Source organism: Leuresthes tenuis, unplaced genomic scaffold, assembly GCF_036924035.1.
Source record: "Leuresthes tenuis unplaced genomic scaffold, fLeuTen1.0.hap1 SCAF_17, whole genome shotgun sequence".
In the NCBI taxonomy this organism is placed as follows: Eukaryota; Metazoa; Chordata; class Actinopteri; order Atheriniformes; family Atherinopsidae; genus Leuresthes; species Leuresthes tenuis.
In genome coordinates this window covers 12,743,142-12,769,740 of record NW_027325371.1, presented here as the reverse complement: position 1 = coordinate 12,769,740, position 26,599 = coordinate 12,743,142, and the positions used below count along the sequence as shown (strand labels likewise).

Below are 26,599 nucleotides of genomic sequence, written 5' to 3'. Positions count from 1 at the left end.
CGAGCCATCTGAAAACACACCACAACTTGCAGTATGACGAATGCACGGAGGCCAGGGAAAACAGCACAGTGGCTGTTAACGTCAGTGGTCCAACATAAACAAACACCATATTCGTTTCCAAAATGTTTTAATTATTTAAATACATTGTGAAAGAGGAAGCAGTGCCTTGATAATTTATTGTTTTCTTTTGCTATTTTTTGGACATATTGTTCTTCAGCGAAATGCACTGAATTTGTTGAACGAGGATTACCAGTTTTATTTTGAAGAGTAAATATTGATATATGGATGTGAAAAGGAGAGTTATGTTTACATAAAAGTGTAATGAAAAAAAAAAGATTTGTGAATAGTCGTGATAAATAATCGTGATCTCAATATTTATAAAAACTACCCTGATCATTTTTTTGGCCATAATCATGGAGTACTACCATGAAAACAATGCATGTATGCTGGGGTTGAGTTAAGGAGACCCTGGCCCTATTTAAACTGACTGTGTGGATGTATCAAATGCAAAGCCTAAGAGTTGAGCAAGACGAAAGATGGCTGGTTGGCATCTATTGCAACTCAATCTCCTCCTCCTCTCAATCAGTCCCACCTCAGCAGAAACATTAGCCAGCAGATCCAGAGTTTTGTCTGCCAATGTTTGACCATTGTTGTGAAAGACAATTCTAACACCTAGCTGCATCGAAAGTGTTGCTCAGCTGGGGGGGGGGGCGGTCTTCAAAAACACAAATCTCACATTTGTTGGGCAAAACCTGCAGACGGAACATTAAGGTTGGCGAACGGCTGCCACTTGCCGATCGTCCCAACAAGCCTTCTTGGACACAAATAACACCAACTGGCCAGTGGAACCATTTAAAACAACAATAAAACTAAAAAAAGACTGCTAATCTGTGCCTGGGAACAACAGCTCTGTGTGCAGAGGGGTGAATGTGGCAAAAAGGATATCTTTCTATCTGCCCTACTGCCAATAATGGAAACGAGTCCAAAATAACTCATTTGACTATGTATACCCATTGATTCAAGTACACCAACAGAGTTAATAATTAACCATATTTACTAATCTCAGCAGCAGCTAAATATTTTTAATTAAGTCACAACTAGGTATTTCATGTTAAAATTTCAATGCACGCATTATTGCACACAAGTAGTTTCTGTTGGAAGCTCTATCCAAATGTATGCAGTTTGAACTCGGAATTGAGGATCTGACTCCTGGACAATCAATGCAGACAATCAACTGAATGAATCACATAGCAATCACAACGAAGGTCTGTGGACAATTTCATGAGCATTATCCAATTGCTACTTGAAATCACTGAAGATAATGTAACTGCACTAAGCTTTTGGACATAAATGCTCAACACAGATTGAGTTCCTGCCTTCATCTCCTGCAGCCCTGCCATGGACTTCAAAGACAAAAGGTCTACTGGTGACACCGAAGTGGCTTCGGGCAGCAAACTCTACCTACATTACTGCAGAGTGAAAGCTCAAATCATCCCTGTGAGAAGATCAGCTGCTAGGGCTAAAGACTTTGGCTGTCATCCCACTGAATTTTGCCTCCACCCAAAATGGACCCAAAACAAAAACTGCTTGTTAAATAAAGCACCTACACAAGTCTTTATGTACTGAGGCTAATATCTGAATGGCTGCTGTTGCCCAACCCCAAAAACTACTTTTATCTGAATTAGAGGATTCTGGGTTTTTCCTAACATTATTGTGGCATTTTAACAAATCGTCGTTACATTTAGTGACAGTAGTGTCCAACAAAGTGAAAATGGACTCTGCAGCGATGGCGCAGACATGTTTTCACACCGGTCGCCTTTTCTCAACTAGTGTAAAGACAAGGCGGCTAAACACTTTGTTGGCAGCAACAGATACATTGAATATCCGCCAATTTCAAGTTGCATCTGTGGTTTTATCTCTTGAAAGTGTTTGTCACTCTTCAAATACTGTCAATGGTTACAATTACATGCACAATAAAAAGTCGTATTTACGATCGAATGAAGTTTTGTGGCTCATGCCGATTTTGGTCGTGTTGGGTGTCCAACTTAAGCTGCAACTGCGTATTTCCATTACATGGCATGGTGTGGCTCATTTCTTCTTTGGTTTTCTTTGTAGATAGCACCACATAACTGGTGCACTTACCTTTTTTTAAATACTATCTCAGCCGAGGTTCCACACAAACCAACACTAAGCTGTGACATGGGAGCATTGCAGAGTGCTGATTGGTCAAAGAGATTAACCAACATAAATTCAAAATATCTTATGTGTGTTCATGAATCGTGTATTGTGCATGACCGATGAATAAATTAGCATTTTATGTTCTGCAACTATGGATCCACAGGCCGATCTTTTTTTTGTTTTCCTGTTGACTTGAGTTGAGCGCCATCTCCCACGCATCATGACCTTTGTGCATTCAGCTACTACTCCCAAAAGATATTCAAATTCTTCTGTTCAAAAAGCCTGTTGCATTCAGAGCCAATAGCTGCTCTGTACTCTAAGTCACTTTGGACAACATAAATCAATAGGATTTAATGAAAACACACAGGGAAGTTGCAGGTCTTGTCTCTGTGTTGCCACAGCTTCACACATACTGCGATGATAACCAGCTGATCCCGCACACATCGAGGGGGTACCGACTGCAGTGGAAAACCAAGCATGTAAGAGCCAAATCCAGTTGAGCCATACTGTGTTACAGGAAAGGACCATTACATCGCACCTGAGTTTTCACTGCATCTTGAACAAAACCTGCTGCGTTGTAACACATATTCTAGGCTCCCGAAGACGCCATATTTGCCTATAATGAGCAACTGTGTGCTTGTTTTCATTGATTGAGATGCTTGATTCCATCTCAAGATCTGGTAGCTCTGGCAGAGTTCAGTGCTGATTGGGCAGGGCTGCAGTTTAAAAAAAAAAGAAGAAAAAAACAGGTACTTTTTTTTTAGAGAGATATGAACTTTGGGGCCAAGGGAGGAACCTCAGTCAGCTGTGTTCTGTGTTTTGAGGAATAGAGATATAATCAAGACTTCCAATGACCGCAGACTCTGCCATTATGTAACAAGACAAAATTAGGTTAAAGTCATGAATGAATGGGACATCCTATAAGTGACCTATATAAAGACCTCAATCTTAATATTGTCTTATTTTGTTAAATTCATTAGCTAGAATACTGATGTGCACGCACAAACGGCAAATGTTCGTGTGAAATCATTTCAAACATTATATACAGGGTCCAAAGTCCAGGTCTCTGGGTAATTTTAGAGCTATGGGAAATCAGACGCTCTGGTGTCAAGTTTTAAGTGTTACCGTGCAGATCTTTTCATGGCATTCTGATCAGATACGTTGAATATCTCCACTCTTAGCATGCATTAATCATCTCTAAAAACACAGTATCCACATGTTGTTAAAAGCAAACTTTTAGTTGGGTACTGTAATTTCATTGTCTGATACATCACTTGTTCACAGACACTGAGATTGTTAGCAAATACGTACAAGTAAAGGTTTCTGCTGAGACATTTCCCAAATACATCCGTTACAAACACAGGCGCCTGGCATACAGTAATGGATGAAATCTAAGCAACATATTCACTACTGGAGGTGCTCTATGTAAGATCTGTTGTTGCATTTTGAAGAACTAAACAGTCGTCCAAAAAGAAAAACCTTTATTTATCTGATCAAAAACCCAAATATAGAAATATATTTCACGAATCAAGAGGATGACATCACTTGGAGAGTACTAAACAAAAGATAAACCTCACAGGACTTTAGCGCATGCCAATTTCGCGCTCATTTACATAGTCACACAGTGTATCATCTGTAAAACACAAGCTTATAAAATACTGTAATTTCCTCTTTTAAGAGACAATATAACTTGTGAAAGCTGCTCTGCAGGTTGGATACGTCAAGACCGTAAGACTAGCCGTGTAATATTCAGCCTCATCATGCACGCACATTTTCTCAACTCAGAAGTTATGTCATGCATATTTGCCCCCCCAAAAAAAACCCAGAAGAAGAAAAGTTTTAACCAAAATTTCTGTTGACTTCTACTTCATCTTCCCACATAGCGCTGAATCCAAGCTTTTGTTTCGATGAAGGGCTGATCTGTAAGTGTCAAGCTGACCGCCACTTCTACCAAGCCATACAGGTTCAAGCGCATGTGTTGGAGAGAGTCTACATTGTGGATGTCAATGAGTAAGACAACACATCCAATCCAACTCAACAGATGCAGAGGCAGCGTTTTTAATCCAGCATTTCTTAGCGAAGAACAAAAAAAAAGACACACACACACACACACAATGCAAACACAGTCTCTGGAGTGTTAACAGTGTTTATGTACGACCACGTATGAAGAGGCTAGTAAAGGAATAAACTGGACACCAACACTCTAAGACTCCAGAGATAGTCTGTCAACATTTTACTCACCTACATATATCAGAGATATGTCGACTTTTAACTTTTATTACATCATTCCTACGACTCTTTGAGAAATTAAGCAGGAATTCTGCATGTTGAGAAGTTGCAGTCATCCTGGGATGGATATCCAGCTTGAATTAGCTCTTTTTCTTTAAATAAATTATATATCTCAAGGATCTTGATGCAAATCTAAACTCCCCGAAAGTAACTTACTGTACAGTGTTCTGTGGTATCTCACTGAAGGGGCTAATGGGTTTATTTCAGCGCAGCTTTCTTTTCAGCAAGAAGAAAGATGTGTACTGCAAATCATTTATTGAATCGGTCTACACATGTAAAGCCTTATCCTGTCTTACCTGGGCCGTCTGATCCTGAGAGGGGTGAATTAAGCTTGGGTCGCTTTGCAGTGGGGGGTCCCGCATCCAGCAGATTGTCAGCCATCCTGGTCGGTGAAAAATATGAATGGATGGTGATGCAGGGAAAAAAAATTAAAAAAAGAGGGCAGGATCAGTCCAAGTCGTCGGCCTTTTAGCCCTTAGCAATGGGTAACTTTTCCCAATGTTGCGCGTAAAGGAGTAATTTTCTTTCTTTTCTTGATTGGCAGACAGGCGAAACGCTGCCTGAAGAAAAAGGATTTCAAAAGAAAGGCAACAGCGCCACGCTTCGCCACCGAAGATCACCCCATGATAATCCAACACCCAACACCCACATAATTATCTTCAATAATCACGTCCAAATATTATTTCGGTTCGAGGAAAATAAATAAAAAACAATCATGAAATATTACTCAAAGCGTAAGCAATTCCCTTTCCCCGTAGATCGCCGGTTTCACCTATGTACAGAATCATTTTTTTCGTAGTCGAAACGAGCGGCCATAAAATCCGCTTTTGGCTTAAATAAAAAGAAGAAAATTCCAAAAATATTTTCTATGAGTCGGAATATTTTTCTCGTCGCTGTCTCCCGGTAAATACAGCGTCTCTGGACGGAGATACGGCGAGAAGCGGCGCTCTCTAAAAGGGAAATCAAATATACAGTGGGCTTTCGAGACGATAAAAACACACGTAACCTCACATGTTTGGATTATTTCTCAGCGGAAGAACAAACCCTTCGATTTTCTGCTGGAAAAAAGCCGTTTGAGCCGGGTCTGGGTGGCTCCGATCGGTTTTTAAAATTAATGCTCCCCCCAAAATCCCGATTCTGAGCCGCGTCAAGATGGCGGCTGTTGATTCCTCCGATACAAAAAAAAAAAAAGTTTTTTTTCTTCCCAGATAGACCGTGCGGGGAGGAGGAGGGGAGGGGGTGTCGTGCTCTGACGCCCTGACGTAACCCAGTGTCCCACCGTGCGTCATTTGGACGTATATGAAGTTGCCTTTTCAGGTATAATGACATAAAAAAATTAAGTTTGCGTAATGTTTCAAGCTTTTCAAACACATAAGCCACTTCAAGAAGTTCAAATGTGCAACTTTAAAGGGAAGAGAAAACTTTTTAAGGTTAGCTTAATTTTCTTTTTTTTTTTAAAACAGGACAGCTCCTTTTTCAACCCCTTTATTCCTAACAAATTACCTAAAGAAAAGGAAATAAGTACAGTTAAATAACTTGAGGATATTTGGACCTTTCAGTCGCGATTATGCATCATTATATCTTTACACCCAATTTACCGTATTTCACTAAAACAAAGTTTTTGAAAACATGGGATTCCTTCTTATATGACTGCTTTGTATTATATATCAAAGTTTAAATAGTCTCTGAATTGATCAAATTCACAATGAAAACATGACAAAATACATGATAGAAATTATAAATCAAGTTATGCCATAAAAAAGAGCCTTTGTTATGTATGAGCAAGCCTGTGACAAGTCACCTTATCTCAGCAATAAACTATATTCAGATAAATGTGTTTTATAATTATCCAGGTATATTATGTTCAATGTTTTCAGCAACAAAAGCTATACCAACTCATACTAGGTTCTGTACAAGCTCCATAAAAGTTGAACAATTCGTAACATGGGAGCAAAGGATTTTCAAATTTTAAACAAATTTTTAGAAAGTTCCAGCCGTCCCATTATGTTATTAGACATACTAAAGTCTAATTTTCTAAACCAATATTTAAATGCTGAAAATCAGGGGTTTTGCTTCTTGAAAAACATAGTTCCATCATAAGCGACATCTGGAACCTCCACGGTAATTAGCACCAGGCAAGTAACAGGAGAAGATGTATTAAATGATATGTAAAGAAATAACTTTTTAGGGTGTAAAAGTACAGATGGAAAGAATCTGTGAGCGATGCACTGGTAAAATGTTCAAGAGTAATAAATAAGGATTTGAAAGTTCAATCCTCTAACGTGATATGTCATCATTGTAGTTATTACTTTCTACTTTAGGGTTTAAGCACAAACCCATAAAGTAAAACCTATTATTTTCAGGCCCTTAGGCAGCATTACATTAAAAACAGGCATGAATATAATTTCTAGAAGTGTTTGCACATTTACTTCTAAAGCACAGTCTGTCAGCAAAGCTTGTATGAATAAATCCAAGTTCAATCAGACAGCATACCCATAAACAGAGCTGGCCATCAGGAGTTCATAATTTGGGTAAAGTGGAAACTCTCCTGTCTATACTATCAATATTTCAAATTCTTTTTCAAAATCATGGAAACTGGTTCGTCATCAGCACACAGCAAGCAAAAGCCAGCATCCATGACAGTGTAGGAGCACATTGGTGTGCGAATATGACATGGATAACTTTAACTTGTTCATGTGTAGAGGCAGCATTGGTGCCGATTTTTTTCCAGAGAAGGACTTGTTTATTTCAGGAAGACAACACTAAACACCCCCCCTTTTGCACATTATACGAGAGTCTGGGAGCAAAATGGTCGTGGACTTGTCATCTCAAACAGCAAATGGCCTCTTCAGTTCTCAAGCACTTAAAAAAAAAAAAAAAAGTTGCTTGACACAAATACTAGAGAAAAAATTCTCAGTGTAAATATTGAGATACACTGATGTCTTCGTGACATTTGAAACCAAAGTGTAAACGATTTAACATGTAAAATCCTTGTTGAGGGACTGTGTGTGTAGACGGGCCTTTTACGAGAAAAACATCAATAGTACTCCTCATATGAAATAATAGCTCCTTACAGTGTTCCACACTGCAATTACTAAATTATGGTTACGTATTAGGTGTGGTACATTCAATTCTGGTTTACGTGTCAGCACAAATAATCAAAATCCTTTATAAAAAAAACAACTAGCAAAGGATAAACCAAATCTCTCATTTAAATGTAGTGTAGGAGAGAGAACCGTGAAGACGCACAGTAACAGAATTACTGTACTTGTGTTCAATACTTCCATTTTTGAGAAAATGTACTTAGTTACAATCCAGCCCCATTAAAAGCACAACTCTTTAATGAACTCTTTATTCAATGTTAACTTTCACTTCACCTATTAGCGTGCGTATATACAAAAACATGTCCCCACCACCAAATAAAAAAAAATAATTTAAAAAAAGCAACAGTTCATCAACATCAAGAGTTGGAGTGACAGCCAGCTACTCCAATACCACCTACCAGCAAATTTTAGCGTCTTCACCACTGTAATTTATTTGGTTAAAACAAAAAGAAAAGTAAATCTCTGTTGACTGATGTCTTAGCATGTCTAAATTTTTGCTATCAGAAAAGTTTCCTAATTACATTCCAGCTAATGTCAGACCATCATTTCCAAGATGCACAAACACGCACTTTTACAAACACTCGCACAGGTTTCAGCACATGAAAGCAAACAGAGAACACAAGTATGATTCCAACATTTTTTCAAAATGATCCAGTTCTTCAGACTATTTGATACTCTAATACATGCACTTATATAAATAATAGAAAATGCTCCGGTACTGCACAATAGAAAGGCTTAATGTACAAAAAATAATCATTAAAAATTAAAAAAAGGAGCCAAGTGCAATTGCATTTTAACAGAGAATTGTTTCCAACTGAGCACAATCTGCAAATCAAGAGGACAAGAACAACATTTAAGGAAAATGCAAGAGATGGCAATGACTCTCTTTGGCAACAACATTTTCCCAAATACGTTATTCTGCTGGTTCAGAATGTCACATCTCAACAAATCTAAATGAATCGTGAACATCAAGTAAGCTCATGCTTGCAATGAAACACTCGTGGCTACACACAACTATCTTATTGTTGCCTTTTTGTGAGAAAATTGTCCACAAAAAGCATATCAGTAAAAAGAGCATATCAAAATTACCAAGGAGCATAAAAAGCCATATAGACTATATGCTTTACCTGACACTCAAGAATAATCACTTCTACAAGCACTTAATCTTAGTTAACAACAACGATTATCATCCCTTTACTGTGGTGTAACAACACATTTTGGGCTGCTACAAGGGTCGTGTGCTCATCAGCAAAATAAACGAAGAGGGGAAACACTTCTTTATTCAAAAATGCAAAGAATCCAAATAATGTCAGATGTGTTATTGTGTAAGTTTGAATTTAATTGTATTCATTAAGAAAAGGCACCTTTCTCATGAAAACTATCAGAATTAAATGGAATCCAAGCAAAACATTCTCATAGATTTTTTTTGGAATATGAAGGGAAAAAAAACATCTATAAATGTATATATGTCAAAAGGCACAAGCTATCCTTACAAAACAAACGAACAAAAAACAATGATATGAGGTGCGATTCAAATGCAACAGTTAGCAGATGTAGCTCAATGATATGAGCAGACAAATTGATTCTTTGTTTTGTTTTTGTTTTTTTTATAACAAAAAAAGTTCATTGTGAAATGGCAGTTTTTCTGTGTTCGGGATATATGAACATCAGAAAATAAGACAAGCAAAAGTAATTCACGGTAAATCGTTTTGCCTCCGAGCACACAATCCTTTATACTAAGAAACTGTGACACAAAGAAAATGAACAGCAAGACATCTGCATAATAATCGAGCTTTATAACATGAACAGAAAAAAAAAATGGAATTCACACTGGGATATGAAATACATTTGGTAAACTGTCTTTGCATTTACAGTGCTGTAACATTAAGATTCATGCCATTAAAAAGTTAAAGCAGCAAAAGCATCACGCTGTTTCCGTCCGCTCACGTCTATCAAATCCCAGACAGTAGAGAGGGGGAGCTAAACGGCTCAAGTTTTATGTAACACTCAACACAAACACATTTATGACATTCCACTTTGATTATCCATATGTCTTCAAAGCATGATCACCGAACACACAGTGTAATCCATGGCAAACCTTTAGGCAGTTGTTTTCTCTCGTCCATCTGAAGTCATGGTTTAAGACACTCTACAGGTACTGCGGTGCCTTGTGGGATCCATTTAAATAATCATCTACCCTAAACACAGTTTGACCTCCCACCAAGAGTCTGGATCATGGGCTGAGGGCACAAACACTTTAAGCCTATGAAACTGCAGGTGTGCTGATGATGTTGAGGCAATACAAAGATCTTAACTGTGGCTAGAGGGAAAAGCTGCCACATGAGCAAACAATTTGTTTTCTCCACAAAGTGTTTGTTACCCTGCAGTTTGACTAAATTATTAGAGTAACTCACAGGGACCCTTCCTCATTAAATTCTGCATGACCTTACAATACAAAACACACAGATACACTATACTACATGCATGCAAATACACTCAACACACAGCTCAGCCTCGTCTCCCTGTAGCCTGTATGGATTAATCCCGACTGTGGCTCCAATGAGGATTTTCCTGTTTTTACCACATATGCAGGCTCTGTAGCATTTATGTGCAGATTTTACCATCTTGGAGTAGCATATTTTTTTTCCCATTTCCCTTCAGTTGAACCGTGTTGAGATTCACATTGCTGCTTTCCTCTTGGATCAAAAGGCAAAATATTGTAGCAAAACATAGTTGAAAAAGTAAACCTGTGACAAAAGCAAAGCTTTTTATTTCCAAAAGTATTCACATTTATAGTTTTTCCCTTTATGTTGTCATTGTCTTACTTAAAAAGGCTTAGTTTACGTCTTATCCTATTCTAAAGGCACTTAAACGACATGAAAGACATAATCAAGATTGATTAAAGGTGCAAAGATAATCAAGTAAGTTAATGGCAGACAATGAGAATTGTAGCAGACAAGAGGGGAATCAGCATTTCCTGTGTGTTCCTGCCTGACACCCTCTTTGTGGTCCACCAAGCACCGTTGATAACATTAGCCAATCATATTTACACCATAAACTACCTGCTTCTGATGACTGATGAGAAATGTCTCGTGTCTTTCCACACCCTTCGTCTCTGCCTGAAGTCGGACCAAATGTACATCGCTTCTAAACGTCAACTAGAAGGAAAAAGAGCTTAAAGGGTAGAGGGCTGATTATAAAAGTGCCATTGCAGTAAATCCTTAAAGCCTGGTTAACTCTCCAACATTATCATCACAACTATTCTCACATTTGTCCATTGTCATGTCTTTCAGGGACCTTGTTGAATTTTTGGGTGCATCTTGCTGGACCATGGATGAGACGATGTTCTCTTTGTTTTTTGCAGACGGTCCTTCAAGACTATGGGACGTCTCTGTAGAAGGATGCCTTTCACGGGTGTCTGCTTCTTTCATGTGGCTAAGCCCTTTTGTATTTGAGGACCCGGTGATGGTACTTGGTACCATAGTGTTGGTACAGCTTGCAGTCATGCTGGTTGTGGGCACCATGCTGGCTATTTCATCAGTGGGAGAGCGCCCAATGCTGCCATCCACCTGTGCTCGGATTTCTGGTGAGACTGAGAGCTGGTACTGAGGCACAGGGCCACTGTCATTGCTTTTAGGGTAAAGAAAAGTCTTCATCTGACCTTTGCCTTTGACATTAACTGTGCCACGGTAATCAAACTCATAATCCATGCCACTGAGCACACAATAGCTCTCCTCACTGACCTGGACACGGCATTCCACACCTGTTGTATCCATACGACTGGCAATATTGACAGTGTCACCCCAGATATCATAGAGAAGCTTAGTGGTACCGATCACCCCTGCAGTTAGAGGCCCATGATTAAATCCAATGCGAAGCTTGAAGCCAAAGCCCAGCATATTCTTGTTGAAGTCATCAACTACTCGCATCATCTCTAAAGCAAATTCAAAAAGAGCACGGAGATGAGCATGAGGATGGGCTGCATCTGCACACTGCTGAGCATTGAGTCCAGCTGCAGCCATATAAGTGGCACCAATCGTCTTGATCTTTTCAATATTTGTGAAGGCAGGTTTCCGTAAGAGCTCATCAAAGTCCCCAATTAGCTCATTGAGAACACGATAACACTCTTTGCCGCCCTCATAGCTTTCTTCATAAAACTCACTGAAGTTAACAATACTGGCAAATATGACTCCGACATTGTCATGGTTCTTAGAGTAACTTTGGGTGACCTTAAGCTGCTCTGCCACATGGATTGGAATTATATTGCGAAGCAGCCAGTCAGCCTGGTCCCTCATGTTCTGAATCTTGATGCGGTGTTGGTCAGCTTCCACATTTCCATGGTAATGCAAACGGTAACTGACCTCAAATTCACGGTTAAGAAACCAGACAAGGAGAAGGAGCAGGAAAAAGGCCACGCACACCTCAGGACCAAGAAGGTCTTTTGGGTGGGGTCGTGGGTCAGGATCTGTTGAGTTGTTGAACAGATGGATGGAGCTGTTGCTAGTGTTGTTCTGAACATCAGACCTGGTCGAGAAAGAAAGACAGAGAGAAAGACAAGAAATATGGAGGCTGTGGAAAAATAAAAGCTTACAATAAATATTTTCCTATTCAAAAAGTGGCAAACTTCATCTTAAGAAATGACATAAAATGCATGTACCTTAACAAAATTAATTTCTGAGAATCCAATAGATCAAAATCTTTTGAATAATAAAAAAAAGATGAATGTGTCCCCACCTGCAGAGGGGTTGGGGACCCTAAACATTTAAAACTAGCTTGAATCCTCATTTCCCTAATGTCATTACTTTCGCCATCTCATAAAGCCATGACATAAAAGCCCTTTGTATTTTTTTTAAATGTGCTGTGTTGTCCTATTTTAATATTAACTTTGTGCCGATATAATATCAACAGTAATCGTGCTTACCAGAAAAACAGACTCTTAGCAACTCTAAAAGGGATAAAACAGAAGCGACAATAATTAATGACGTACATCAAGAAATATAACACAATACAAACACAAGCATACACCTTTGCTCTTTTGTGAAACATTCACACACAAAAAATTTAATACTTCATAATAAATTCTATTTTGAAACTATAAATTCTGTTGCTTCTTTTCATCCATTTCTCCACATTTAGCAGGTATCTCATACCTGCAGGGGGAGCTAAAGAGAAGGACAAGAATTGCCAATCCCACCAAAGTGGCTATCGTTGAGCGCATCCAGTAGCTGAGCTGACAGAAGTTACAATACTGAATGATGGCTATGACTATGGCACAGCAGATGAACATGGTGAACTGAGGGAAAGAAGTGGACAGAGAGAGCAATATCAGTCAAAGGAAACAGTGCAGTAAAGATTATAAATCATACCGACTGCAAGCTAATTCAAAACAAGTAAAAGGCCTAATCAAATCAGAAATGGAAGTTCTGCAAGCACCATGGTGTTACAGGTAGGCAGATATTGTGTGAACAACAACAATACTATTAAAACCAAGAAAAATATTCAACTTGACCTCACCTGAATGGAGAAATGCATGTCACAGGTAACATGTGAGAAGACTGCCACAGCAGGCAGAGACACCAGAACAGCTCCAATAAAGTGACGCGCTATCCAGCCTGAGATAGCTCTCATCAGTACCCGAGTGCAACTGAGCACACTGTCCAGATAGAAAGCCATACTGTAGAGGAAAAACAGGAAGCCATGACTGATACAGTTTATTATGATACATTAGAGGTGCTATAAACTTAAGCTTCCCATTTCATCTCAGGCTGGTCACACTTTGCAATAAAAGAAACTAATTCCAAACACGAATGTATTCAGCTCGGTTTGTTTTACCACCACATCTCTCAAAAGGGCTCACTAAATTTGACCCATCCATTTCATGTGAACTCAGAGGCAATACAGAGCCATTCACTGCAAGTGATGGGGTATTTTTTGGTAAAAAGCTGTTAAAAGCTAATTTAGACCCCTTATTTATGATAGTGTCTGCCAAGGTTTTCTCCCCATTTCTCCCTCTTCTCATTTCTACCAAAGCACATACACATACACAAATAAACATTTGTCTGTAAGCATAAAGCATATACTGATCAGCAATATGCCTTTGAAATTGCACGTAATCCAATACGTCAAACATCCATTTGCCAACAGATGAAAGAAAAAGTTAAAAAGTTATACTAATCTGGTGACTTTCACGTTATTTTTTCCCTATATCAGCGGCACAAAAACTTTCTAAAATGAAAAGAAAGATTCTAAAGATTTTAATGACAGCCTCACCTCTCCTCAACTAACCTGCTGATTGTAGAAAGTTCCAGAATGGCGTTACATATACTGTAGATTTCATTAACTTTCCTGTATTTATTTTCCTATCTCCCAACTCCTTTTGACTTTGTTGCTGGCAACAAATTCTAGACTTCTGCATATTTTCTAAATACAGTAGGGTTATTCAGTGAAGACAATTAAAACCCATTTCCTTTGTACTTGTCTTTGTTAAATAAAGATTCAAACTAATTAACAAACAAACTATAGACATAAGTTTTTGTTATATTCAGAAAACTTTCCCAACTTTTCTGAGACTGGGCTTAGTATATCATACACGGGCAAATATAGTTGCTCGTATTGTGGTGGCAGCTTGAATTTGTCTAATGGAACTAATGGAACTGAACACGGCCCATGATCTCGTAGCTTAAGACCCCCACTTTGCATTTAGCATCTCACCGAATAGCAAACAGCAGAGCCAACGACTCCAGCAGTGCAGCTACAGCTGTCAGAATCACTGTCGGTGTGGACAGTCTCTGCTGGATAACAAGTGGTCGAAGGAAACAGGCCACAGAGAGAGCCAGAAATATTAGACAGCACAGCAGCATGTCCAGAAAAGAACTGAAAGTTGGGCTGGCAAATATCTGCATTGCTGTTTGGTTTTCCACCTGGGAGGTAAGACAAAGACCAAACAAAACAGGGAAAGCAGAAGCAGGATGAATTGAATGGAAATCAATTATCGAACAGTAACTTATCAATTATGTATTAGGTCAGTCCCACTCCCACTAATATACACTGTAGCAGTGACATCTAAAATGCAGCTTCGAGGTTACACCAGCAGAGGACATTGCAATCTAACACAAAACTGCTTTTAAGGTCCTGCGGTGATTTCTCTTTGCCGCAGTCTTGACCAATCTGATGATAACATTAAACAGGTTCTCCAGACAAGGCTCAGAAAAAGGCACAGTGAAAATGACCCAGAAATGCGACCTCATAAACATGCACAGATATGAAAAATGACAAGAAGCGGAGGCTGGAATCATGAAAAGACACTGACATTTATAGCTTTCATAATGATTTTCAGGCATAGAGACTAAATCTAACTACAACATGTTACTGTGTAAGCTCACAGCACACGGATAAACATTAATTAATACAGAAATATGGAAAAATACACATAGGAATCTACACTTTATAACAAGCTCCACATGGGCACCATTATGTTACATAAACATAGCTCATACACACACACCTCCTCCTGGTAGCTTATCCGGTAAGCAGACTCTAGGCTCCTCTCCAAGAAGGTGAGGCTGAGCTTGTGTAAAGGAGGTTTGTAGAAATAGTCCTTCATAAGACTGTCACAGATACAGAAAAGTGAGAGGAAGTTAAGATTAAGAACATTAAGATTAAACATTTGTAAAGGCTGAGTTAAAGAGTTTTTGAGTTACCTGTCTTCTTTGATAACATCCACAAAGTGAGCATCACTCCTCTCCCTAAAGTTCTTGGATCGCAGAGGGATTAGTGCCGAGTGGTCCATACCCACGGCTCCTCCACACCATGTCTTCTTCTCCTTTTCCTGCAGCATCTCACACAGCGATGTCTGGCTGTTATTCAAGGCCTCTAGTTTAGGACTGAGCAGGCCATTCACAGCTTTGGGGCTGCGCCCAGAAGATACCACTGGGGAGCCCTTCCGATTTAAAGAGTCCTAAGGGGAATAGAGGTTTGAGAGAGAGCCTAAATTCCCAAGAAAGAAGGTGAGATAATAGATCCTTACTTTGGAACTAGGTCAGCAATATTAAAAAGTCTAAATAGGAAATATGAAAGTCAAAAGACTGTGCTTCATCTGACTATTTCAAATGTGTGTGTGCAGCGACTTTGTCTGGGGCAGATGAAGCTCTATTTCTTTGAACTATTTTTGTGACCTTTTTCTTTTTTGCACTGCTGGGCATGAAATGCCCCAATACTTGATAGACAAAAAATATACCACACTAGATAGTTACACTATCTAAACATAAAAGTAAGTTTTTTTTCTCAGTTTAGACTTATTTATGTTTGCCTCAGGTGACAACAAAAGGCGAACCTTGCTGCTGTTGGTTTTGTGGTCATCATGACAGCCATTATGTGTCGCTCCTTCCTCCAGAGCCTGATCCTCCCCCGCTATCAGGGCGACACTGCAGGACAGACAGGAGGACTATGTGGAGATTGGAAGCGAAAAGTAAAGAGGGAGACAGCACATGTGGGCACAAAAAGAGGAGAATTAATACATTTAGCAAAGAAAAACATCAAAAGTTGGAGAATATAATTAGCTGAGAATAATGTTTGCAAGTGTGACAGTGAAGTGAAACAGAGACAGAAAAAACCAGGGAGGGTCTTCACTGATTCAATGTCTTTCTTTTCATTTGAGTTCATGAGTGTGCATCAGAATGAGAGATGTGTGCTATGGCTGACCATGACACAGATGCACCAAGCATGAGGTACTGCGAGATATTTAAGTACCCACTACCAAAACACAGAGATAACACACACAGAGTGCTTCCTAGCGACATGAAATATGCAAACAAGGAGTACCACAACTGCCCGCCAAATCTTTTTACACACTCAAATGTTGTTAAACTCTTTGAAGATACCAGATCACTTAGCATAAGTTATATCTGGATTTGTGTGAAGCCATGCGGAGGATGAGAAGCTGTATTTAGAGAGGTCACCTCTCATAGGCAGAAATGCTTGAAATGGGGCTCCCTGCTTGAGTTAGCTCATAATCATATCAAGGATCCCTCCGAATCGTCAGCCTCCCACCATCCTCTATCCTCTAATTTTTCTGTTCTGCCCTAGCAACTACAACTCGATCCTTTCTGCAAACGTATATCTCACGAAAACAGTTTGGATGGATGTAGATTTATTAGCAATAAAGGCCAATTATTTTACCAACTAGCAGCTCGGAAGAGAAGCACTTTTCCTTTTCTAGTTAACAAGAGAAGATTTGTTAAGGATTAAAAAATAACTAGGTTGCTACATAAATGGAAGCATATTTGAGAATGCACACATGTGGTTGCATTAAAAGTGAAATGGGATGTTCAAGATACTCTATCCATGCAGGACGCACAAATATAACATTACACACTTACAATGAGCAAATAGAAATGTGTGGTTGCATTGTAATGTGGTACTAAATCTATACAAAAAGCAACCTCCTTGCTTGCAAAAAATGAAAATATTTATAAAAGCTTCTGATACACCCACATACAGGAAAGAGGTTGTGGTAGAACACAGAGCTCAGCGTTCCTCCTCAGGCAGTGTAGATTGTGCAGTGATAAATGATCCAAGTAACATAATTCTTCAACAACATGGCTGGTTTTATGAGAGACTACTAACCTTGACCCTGTCTGGGGGCAGACCGCAAGCTGAAGGGGCTCCATCAGGTGTATGCACTCGAGGCATGGGACACCGAGGGTCTGCAAGTTCTAGAGCAGACGACCCCATTTGCGAGCAGTTACAGTGAGCGTGAGGCTCAACCTTCCTGCCTGAGATCAGGTAGGTCCTCAGACCTGGAGAGGGGAAAAGAAACAAAGACAAAAATGTAACGGGAGACGACCTCGAGTCGCGTTTATACATCCCTGTTTGTTTGAAGGTACTGATGGTTGTGGAGTTGCATTAGGATTCAGCTGAGGCTCAGTATCCAGGATGAATTCCCTCAGCGACTTATGTGAGTAGGTTTCAAAGAAGGAAAAGCACTGAACATCAATCTCACCCACTTGTAAAATACAAGGTCATAACACATGAGTCATTCTTTTTTTTCCCATATACACATGTATATAAATGTGATGTGCTGTGTGTTGGTACAAACCAAGGTATATATCTAAGGTCTATTCTATCACTGTTAATCACAGTAATTTCACTTCTACTTCTTCACAGCCCGAGAATGAATTCCTGTATGGTACTGAATTCCATGCATTAAATATTGATCTTGAGTTTATCCAGAATAGGAGATTTGACCTTTCTTTTATCTATGGTAAATGTGCAACAGTGTGTGTAGGAGTTCAGATATTCATGTCTAATGACCATGAAAGTTTTGGACAACAGGCCCCAGACAAATATTTGAGCACCTGTGTCCTTACACGCCTGTCAACATGCTAGCATTTCCATCACTCTTACAAGGCCTCTGTGTGAGTTTGGTGTAGCTTATTCCTCATTCAGCTGCAAAAATTGAGTTATTCAGAAAAATAATTGAACCGGTGTTCTTAACTGTTGATAGCAAAATGTCCTTGCTTCACTGGGATAGAAGATGCTTTGATATGCACTGCATGGTGCATTTCACATCATCAGTAAAATGTCTGGTGTCTTTTCAACACTGGCTCGCCAGAATACTGATGTTTGTGTTTTTATTACACTTGTGCCATAATATATACAACCTGCCCATAATTCAGAAAAGGGAATGTGTGCAATCCCAATTCCAAAAGGGGTTGGAACATTGTGTAAAATGTAAGCAAAAACAGAACTGAATCAATTTCAAATCTCATAACCCAATATAGTATGCACAATAGAACATAGTACACATCAAATGTGTTCGTAATTCATAAAAAATGTCACAGGTTATCTTGCATGTTAATGGCACGTATAAAAAAAATAATAAAAACTGGGACAAGGGCGACAAAAAGTTGTGAAGTTGGTACAAAAATAGCCAAAAAACAAGTGGATGAACGTGTTGCAACCAATTAAGTCAACTAGCAACCGCTCACTAAAATGATTAGGAATAAAAAGAGCACATCTATTACAACAGCTTGGCTTTGGGCTCCAGGACTGGCCTGCCTGCAGTTCAGTGAAAACATTTGGTGCATCATGAAATGCAACATAAAGCAAAGACGACCCAGGAGAGTTGAGCGACTACAATCTCTTTTCAGAGACATGTTGCGGCCATCAAATTCAAGATGAGCTAATATTGTTAATGAAATATTGTTAATTTTTTTCTTTTTACACACAGCATCCCAATGGTTTTTTTGAATAGGGACTGTATGTAACTGAACTTTTCTAGATCATTGTGTTGTGACAATACAACTACTGTACCAGATCATCTGCGTCTGTTGTAAGTTGCACAGGTAAGTACCTGTGACTGTGTGCTTAGCCACATAAATCAACTCTCAGCGAAGCCACAGCCTCAGGCTCTGATCATTGTCTGCGCTAAGAACTTCAGACAGGTCTGCCACTGCCTCTGCTGAGCCACCCTGGGGCTCCACTTCCTGACACTCACACATTTGACACATGGGTAATGTGGTCTTCAAAACAAAACAAACAAAGCTGAAAGGGGAGAGATAATACAATAATATAAGAAAGTAACATGTAAGTAAGGAGGTGGATGTAACGGCATGTGTATTTAATACACACACGGAAAAAAACCTACACATCCAGTCAAACATACCCATACACAATGTGAGCAGAGGTGTAGATGGACTGCCTTACTCTAGTTGTGTCAATAACCAGGTAGAATCAGGAATAGGAAATTATGGCGATAAAAGGCACAAACAACAAACTAATTCCTCGCACCAGTGATGCAGAATACTGCAGCAGATGAGAAAAGGTGGCAGCAAATTAAGGACAGCCTCGGACTGCCACTGAAAATCAGAACATGGGATTGTAACTTTGTGTTAAAGACAGATCCAGACACAAACATAATGCACACACAGAGCACAGACTGAATTTGTTAGTTTCTTAATTAACTCCCTCTCTGCCTCCCACCATAATAAACTGACTTCTGATCACAGGTCAGCATTTTAACCTCTCCATCTCTGTGGCTCTTGCCTTCAAAATTATGCAAGTCATAACATATTCAGGCCAACGATCAAAGATCTGAGTCTCTACTTACTAATATGATAAGAGCTTACTAAAGATAATTAAGTATTTCAAGCTTTCCTGCATGTACAATTACAAGACAAGGGAGTATTTTCTATGCATATTCACAACTCCGAGCTGCAGGGTGCTTTATTTAGTATTTTTCAGGTGACATTTGCAATAAGGGTGTGTGTCAAGGGATTAACTCTTAAGATTAATAGTGGTTCGACTCCCAGTTTCTCCGGGCCACATTTCGAAGTGTCCTTGGGCAAGACACCGAACCCCAGGTTGCCCACCGGTGTATGTATTCATCGGTGTATGAATATGCATGAATGCCTGGAACAAAGCACTGTGTAGCGTGCTGTATGAGTGTGAGTGAAAGGGGGATGTAGCGTGAAAGCGTTTTGAGTGGTCAGCTAGACAAGAAAAGTGCTATACAAGTACAGTCCATTTACCGTTTAGTAAAGAAAAGAAAAAAGAGAACAAAAAAGATGCAACTTACACTGAAAAACACCTTCAAACTAATGGAACAGTCGTACACTAGAGAGCTAAGAGAAGAGATGCATGGTGGTAAAGATAAAGCAGCAGAAGTGAATGATGAATTAAATTATATCATTACAGGCTGCTCATACTCATATCCAGTTAGTACCACTTTATAAAAGTAATCGAGTGCTGCTGTGATGAAGGTTGTGGCAGCATCATCATCATATCTTCTCTTTTCATAAAGGATGCAGTTTTTCCTAAAAGAGATGGCAAAAGAATAAAGGAGTCTTCTTTTCCTAACATTGAGATAATTTGACCAGCTTATGTCACTGCTTTAACGCAGATATTTTCGGGTAATTTCACTGAGTGAAGAACCTTCTAAAGAAATAAAATAACAATTTTTCTGTAAGAGCCCTGGCCTCCTTCCTCACCTGATTTTAATCCTAGGCAAAAGCAGTTTTCTTTTTTCTTTTTATTTTATAGCGAATGAGAAAATAATGACTCAGTATTAAAAAGAGACAATTCTAAAACAAATTTATGCACTGTTATGAGTGAACACAAGAGGAAACAGTGGGTCAAAACTCAAAATTAAGTACACCAAGCTGATAGCTAAGGGAGCTGACAGGAGATCATCTGTGGTGTGCTCCGTCCATCACTTCCTGTTAGGCTTCGGCTTACATCAAAATAAATGTGTTACTTGATTTTAGACATTTCAGCCAATCCTTCTGTCATAGAAAAAATAGACAGACATAGGTCAAACTTGAAGTAGGGAATCTATGGCCCCTCTCTGAACAGGTTAATGTAGAGATGTTTGTTAGACTGAGTTCATCTCGTTGATTACTTCACATGTCAGAAAGACAGAGAGGAGCAAGATAAATCAACTGCAGAGGCTCACGGCATTGCATAATATACTAGCTGTGTGTTTCTCATATGAGGGGGTACATGATCTCTCAGCACATGAGTGCGTTTGTGTGCCTATTTGTTTCCCTTCAAGGACAATCTCATCTACAGTATAACCTTGTAGCAACTGAAATTGTTGTGTTGTCGGGCAGTATATTGTGGCCATGATAAGCAGCTTGCTCCACAGCCCACTTTAACAGGGCCCAGCATCATCAGAATACATCTGTGCTCTAAAGGCCTTGTAGCAGAGAAAAGGTCAGAAAGCTTCATGCTGTGTGTTCCAATTGATGTCTCTTGTTTCTTCCCAGCTGAGTGTGTGTGAGTGTATGTGGTGTTCTACGATCCATCTGTCACTCTGCACATCACTTTGATGGTTTCTGAGGCAGGTCTATGCATGCGTTGGCCCCTCTTCCTCTCAGATGTCCTTGTGCTAATTGAAGAGCATCATTTGTGACAGTCTCTGGGCATTATGTGACGTGAAGTGTCCCGTTTTTTGCCATAAGCCGGCAGGGAGCAGTAGATAACCTTTCACTGTGAGAGCCCAGTCACATCATCTCCCTCTCCAAGCCCTTTGTTTAGTTCAGACGAGTGCAAAATGAGAAAACACTTTACAAACAAATACCATCATCATTTCAACCCCTCCCTTCCTCTCGCCTCTTCATAGTCTGTCCAAGCTCTTGTAGAACAATGACCATCCCAGAGCCCCCTTTGCAGGACATGTCGAGAGCTTCAGTGCAGAGGTTGGGTGTGCCAAACAAACATACAAAAAGAAAAAGGTGGACATACACAACCAACACACACTACAGAAGGACAACCAAGTGGAATGCAAACAACCAGCAACAAAAAGCCTGGTACGCACAGTGTCCAACAAGAGGGCCAAAAGAAAGAATATCTCATTTTACGTCCAGAATACACAAACGAAGAGAACCATAAATATGAAACCCTTTGGAAATTTATCACAAAGTAACACATTTTCTTTCAACTTCCATTTGAAACTAAGGTTGGACTGAGAAGCCAACAATGCTGTCCCAGAGAGGTTTAAAAACAGAAGAACACGGAGAGCAAGGCAATGGTGGGTTGGCAGATATGCTTGGATAAGCACACACATACACACACCCCCACACACGCAGAAACACAAACATATCATGTGCCTGATCTTCTCATAATGACAGGTTTGCTTTTCAGGGCCAGGTATCGGAGCAGGAGGGCAGTAGAGCAGGTGGCACAGAGATATGGCTCTGCTAAGCTGAGCAGTTCTTCGTGCCATTTGGCACTGTCAACAAGAAGCCCCCCTTCTTTTCACTCCACTGCGTCTCCGTCCAGGGATACACTGTACATCTTGTTCCTGATGATCGGAAGACAGCAGGATGAAAAAAAGAAATCTGTCCAATATGACAGGCTGTTTATGAGAACTTCCTTACCGTGGTATGGCACACAAGGGGCAGGTGGGAGAGATAAGAGGGATAACAAAGATTTCAGGAACAGTTTGAAAGCAGGAAAATAACAGTAAGTTTGCAATTGTGAGAAATAAAAAAAAATTCTGTCATTTGTGAGTGAAAAAATTCAGTCAGAGAATATGAATTACGTGTATTTTTCATTGGAAAAAATTCAGCAGGACCTAAGCGGTCGTTGCTGTCAGTATCGAAGATGTGCATGTCTCCTGTTCCAAGAATGGGTGAGAGTGGGGGGGGGGGGGGTGAGGGTGAGAGGTGACCTTCATCTTTACAGTTGAACAATTCTGCTGAGCGCTCTCCTTCTGGGGCATTAAAGGACATGCAATGATGTGAGCAGAATTATTTATAATGTCAAATTAGGGAAGACAGCTTCTTCTGTCAGAGAATGTCAAGCAAAGACTTTTTCACATATAGGGCAATTTCACATGCCAACTTTCCCTATAGCACACTGTCTTCTGAATAATATAGCAGACACTGATTCACACATTACTCCCTCAACTACATACATAAGAAAGCCCAAAGAGCCAAAGATCTCCAGTGTATGGGGTGGCACCAGTCTGGTATATTCACCGACACAATGCCTCAACTTATGTTTAATTAACGTAGGCATTTAATTTACTAAAGATTAGAGCCAATTGAAATAATACCATACAGCTATCAATTCTTTACTGTATTTCAGCTTCTTTTTCATTTACAATCATTGTTTGCTGTCTAAAATTTTCTCTTGCACTTCTGTTTCCAACATAATTTACTAAGAATCCAAATTAAGACTTGGTTTAATTGTTTTTTTCTTGTAAATTACTGAATCACTTTGCTCTGTAGGGACAGAGTTATTTTAATTTTTTATTCTTAACACAAATTAATAATAGTTGCTAGATATTTCACAAATGCCTTAAACAGAATGTTGCACCCAAAACACATCTGATAATTATGAGTCAAACTCATCAGGATAATTTTAACAGTCCTTTCCAGCACTTGAGGACCCCAGATAACCCACAGTGACACTCAGAACAGGTTACATAAACCCAAGCAAATAAAAAGAAAAGGCAGGTCGTGTTCGCCATGTGTTTCTCAGCATGACCACTCCAGATTGAGCACAAAAAAAAACATGCCTCTAAACTGTGAATTACCTCAGAGTCCCCACAGATCACGCCATTCTGAGGTCTCTCTTCCCGCTTTAATCAACATATCTGTCAATATCCTTCCCCTTTTTTTGTACCTCACTGCTGTATACAGAGATGGCACCAAAACAAAATTTCCATATTTGACCTCTGCGTTTTTTCTGGCTTCAGTCCGGCCCTACAGCTCAATCAAAACAACAATAGAAACTCTTCACATCTCTCCATGGTCTTTAACTCTCACTTGGCTGTGTCTGCAATCCATCCCTCCTTGACAGTCCCTGGTTGGCATGGTCTGCTGGCAGAACAATAGATACAGTTGAAGTCTCTCCAAAATCTTTGACAGCCTCTTCTCCTTTGCTCAGTGGCCTGTATTTTTCTCACTGTTTTGTCAACCGCACTGAGGCTCAGTGTTATTTTCTTCCTCCCTCTCTCTTTGTCTGCAATCCAACGATCGTCCATATTTTTTTTGTGTCTAAGCCCATATCCGTTTGCCTCATCACCACATTGACATAGCAGGTTATACACCACAAAGAATTGCCCCAACTGACATCATCACAAAAGCATACACTGACCTCCTATTTTTTCTGTTTTACACAGTCTTTCTTTGCCAATGCAAACATAGACCTCTGAATGCTAAATCTGAATGCTATTTTCCTCCCTCCCATAAAGGTGACCATACAGCTCCTTTCCAGCATTCAGCACATCTGTGTTCACTGCAGAAATACCCATACGTGTACGTGTGGTTGTGTGATAAATTTAGAGAAATATGACTTCACTATACAACCACATAAAAGTGGACTTTAAAAACCTCTGATGCTGGGCACAGATGTATTAAATCTCTCAAAATGTTACTTTAATATGAAGCCTTTTATACGGTGTCTTAATTCACAGTAGTTTTTTTCATTTTATTTTCTTGATGCCCATATGCTCTTTTTAGTCTAGTATATAAAACCTCAAACATCTTTTTTATAATTTCAAATAAATAAATTAAAATCTAAAGCATACTTTGGACCTTGGTTTTGAAACATGCTGAATGAGGAAGTAATGATGAATTGCATCTCTTCCCTCCATGATAAATAAGTTGAGTCTGCTGTCTGACACCAGCTGTCTTCTATTTGAGAACAAAGGAAAAATGGCCATAAAAAGAAATGCATTTCTAATTAATGAACTGTCTGGAGTTTTCTTTTTTTTCTATCAAGAGTCTTGCTTAGAACTGAAATTCGATTTTATCACATGCTGAAATATCTCAGCCAGAGATGATATTGACCTGCTGCTATGAGCAGCACTCCCCTATTGATTAAACACCGACCACATTTGTAGCTATGGGTATATGATCAAAGCAAATAGCCAATGGCGAAAAAAACCCTCCCTCTCACTCGTGCACCACCAGTCCCAAGCCTTTCTGCTCCAATATAACAAACGTTGCTAACGCAACATTTTGAGTGATGGCATCTTCACTGGGGGTTAATGATGAAAATGTGCTGGATCTGCTTCTCTACTCCCTGAGCACTCTTTACATACGCCAAGAAATACGCCGTGAGTAAATGACAACGCTAATTACAAGCTCAGCTTCTACCCTGAATCATATCCTGCCTGACACTGAGACACAAGTTGTTCTGTATGCTGTTTGCACAGCGACCCTTTTCTCTTAAAAAGAACAATGGACAGGTATATTAAATCCCATGGCTTAGAAAAAAAAAAGGCAGAGACAATCTGATATTGGACTTGCTAAGATAAACATCACTGTGGCATTACATTGTTGTTGAAGGTGCAGTTTGTAAAACAGCAGAGCCAGCAGTTTGAGACAGTTACAGAATGAGACAGCATCAAGAAGGAAGCTAGACAGAAAAAAAACAAAGGAAGAGAAAGACAAATTCAAAGTCATCAAAGAACGGGGAGTGAACTATGAGAGGAATATATCAGGTACTTGGCACACATACACATACATGCTGTAAGTCAACAATGATCCTTAGGCTTGATAGCATGCTTGGCTTACAGGGGCTATAAAGTATGGGAATGAAGTAGCAGATGACAGCTAGTGGTACACAGGAGGACTGCTCCACATTAAAGTCAAAGAAGGAAGCTGAGCCTGAGGCTGCTCTTGAGCTCAACTGACAAGCGAGACACCAGGCACACCATCTATACAGCACTGTCACTGCAAAATAATATTTTCATAATCTGAAACCAAAATATGATCCTACTCTACCTTATCTTATTATTAGTACTTGTCTGCCCAAAGCCAAACTACTCATTCCTCTGTACTGTAAAAGCTGCACAAAAACTAGTCAAACCACAACTCGAACCACATATTTATCAAATCCAGCATGTCAAACATTAATAACTCATTGGGACCTCATGAAACATATAAGCGTACTGTTGATCCAGGTTAAAGGACACCTGAGGTTTTAATGTGTATATTTGGGTCTAAAAATAGTATTCATGTTTTTAATGTAGATACAAAAAGATGAATCAATGAAAAAAACAAAAAACAACATAAGATGTCTTAGTAAGATAGTGGCTAACCAGAAGAGCAAGAATGCACCTCGACTGAATGGATGAAACACCATTCTTGTAAGAGTATTCCTTCACTAGGACTTCTGTTGATGGTGGACAGAGCTTTATGCTTCTGTTTGAAGTGGCTCATATGTGCACAGTTGTGTTGAGATCTGGTGACTGTGAAAGCCTCATCTTATGCCTCATGTCATCTTCATGATCAAATCTTTCAGCAACATCTTATGCAGCTAACATGGGGGCATCATCTTCCTGGAAGAGGCCACCTCACATCAGGCTAGTCATGTTTAATCGTATGATAAAGAGGATCACTTAGCAAAACTTTGCATTGATCTGCATTGACCCTTTCTGCAAGATTACCATAAAACCAGCTGTGTAGTCTCTACAGCGTGACAGACTTTCCCTCTGGTACTAAAGTCTACAGCAGGAACACATTGTCAGGTACATTGTGCACAAAGCCCATTTCCAGATGCTGGGAAGTGTT

General features: G+C 39.5%; 2 protein-coding genes across 6 annotated transcripts in view; both read right to left on the bottom strand.

The window, feature by feature from the left end:
• The window catches only part of crebbpb (CREB binding protein b), a 37,384-nt gene extending 31,745 nt beyond the window's left edge, over positions 1-5,639 (bottom strand). For all 5 annotated transcript variants that reach the window (XM_072369389.1, XM_072369393.1, XM_072369391.1 and 2 more), the window contains exons 1-2: positions 5,479-5,639; positions 4,764-4,849 (exon numbers count right to left, since the gene is read on the bottom strand). In XM_072369389.1, coding sequence (XP_072225490.1) covers positions 4,764-4,849; positions 5,479-5,480 — 88 coding nt within the window. In that variant the 5' untranslated portion in view covers positions 5,481-5,639. The remainder of the gene's footprint in view (positions 1-4,763; positions 4,850-5,478) is intronic.
• Positions 5,640-7,805: 2,166 nt separating this feature from the next.
• The window catches only part of LOC140273326 (adenylate cyclase type 9-like), a 31,989-nt gene continuing 13,195 nt past the window's right edge, over positions 7,806-26,599 (bottom strand). The window contains exons 2-10 of the mRNA XM_072368851.1: positions 17,196-17,368; positions 15,904-16,014; positions 15,272-15,528; positions 15,076-15,178; positions 14,283-14,491; positions 13,086-13,245; positions 12,722-12,864; positions 12,493-12,516; positions 7,806-12,095 (exon numbers count right to left, since the gene is read on the bottom strand). Coding sequence (XP_072224952.1) covers positions 10,793-12,095; positions 12,493-12,516; positions 12,722-12,864; positions 13,086-13,245; positions 14,283-14,491; positions 15,076-15,178; positions 15,272-15,528; positions 15,904-16,014; positions 17,196-17,368 — 2,483 coding nt within the window. The 3' untranslated portion in view covers positions 7,806-10,792. The remainder of the gene's footprint in view (positions 12,096-12,492; positions 12,517-12,721; positions 12,865-13,085; positions 13,246-14,282; positions 14,492-15,075; positions 15,179-15,271; positions 15,529-15,903; positions 16,015-17,195; positions 17,369-26,599) is intronic.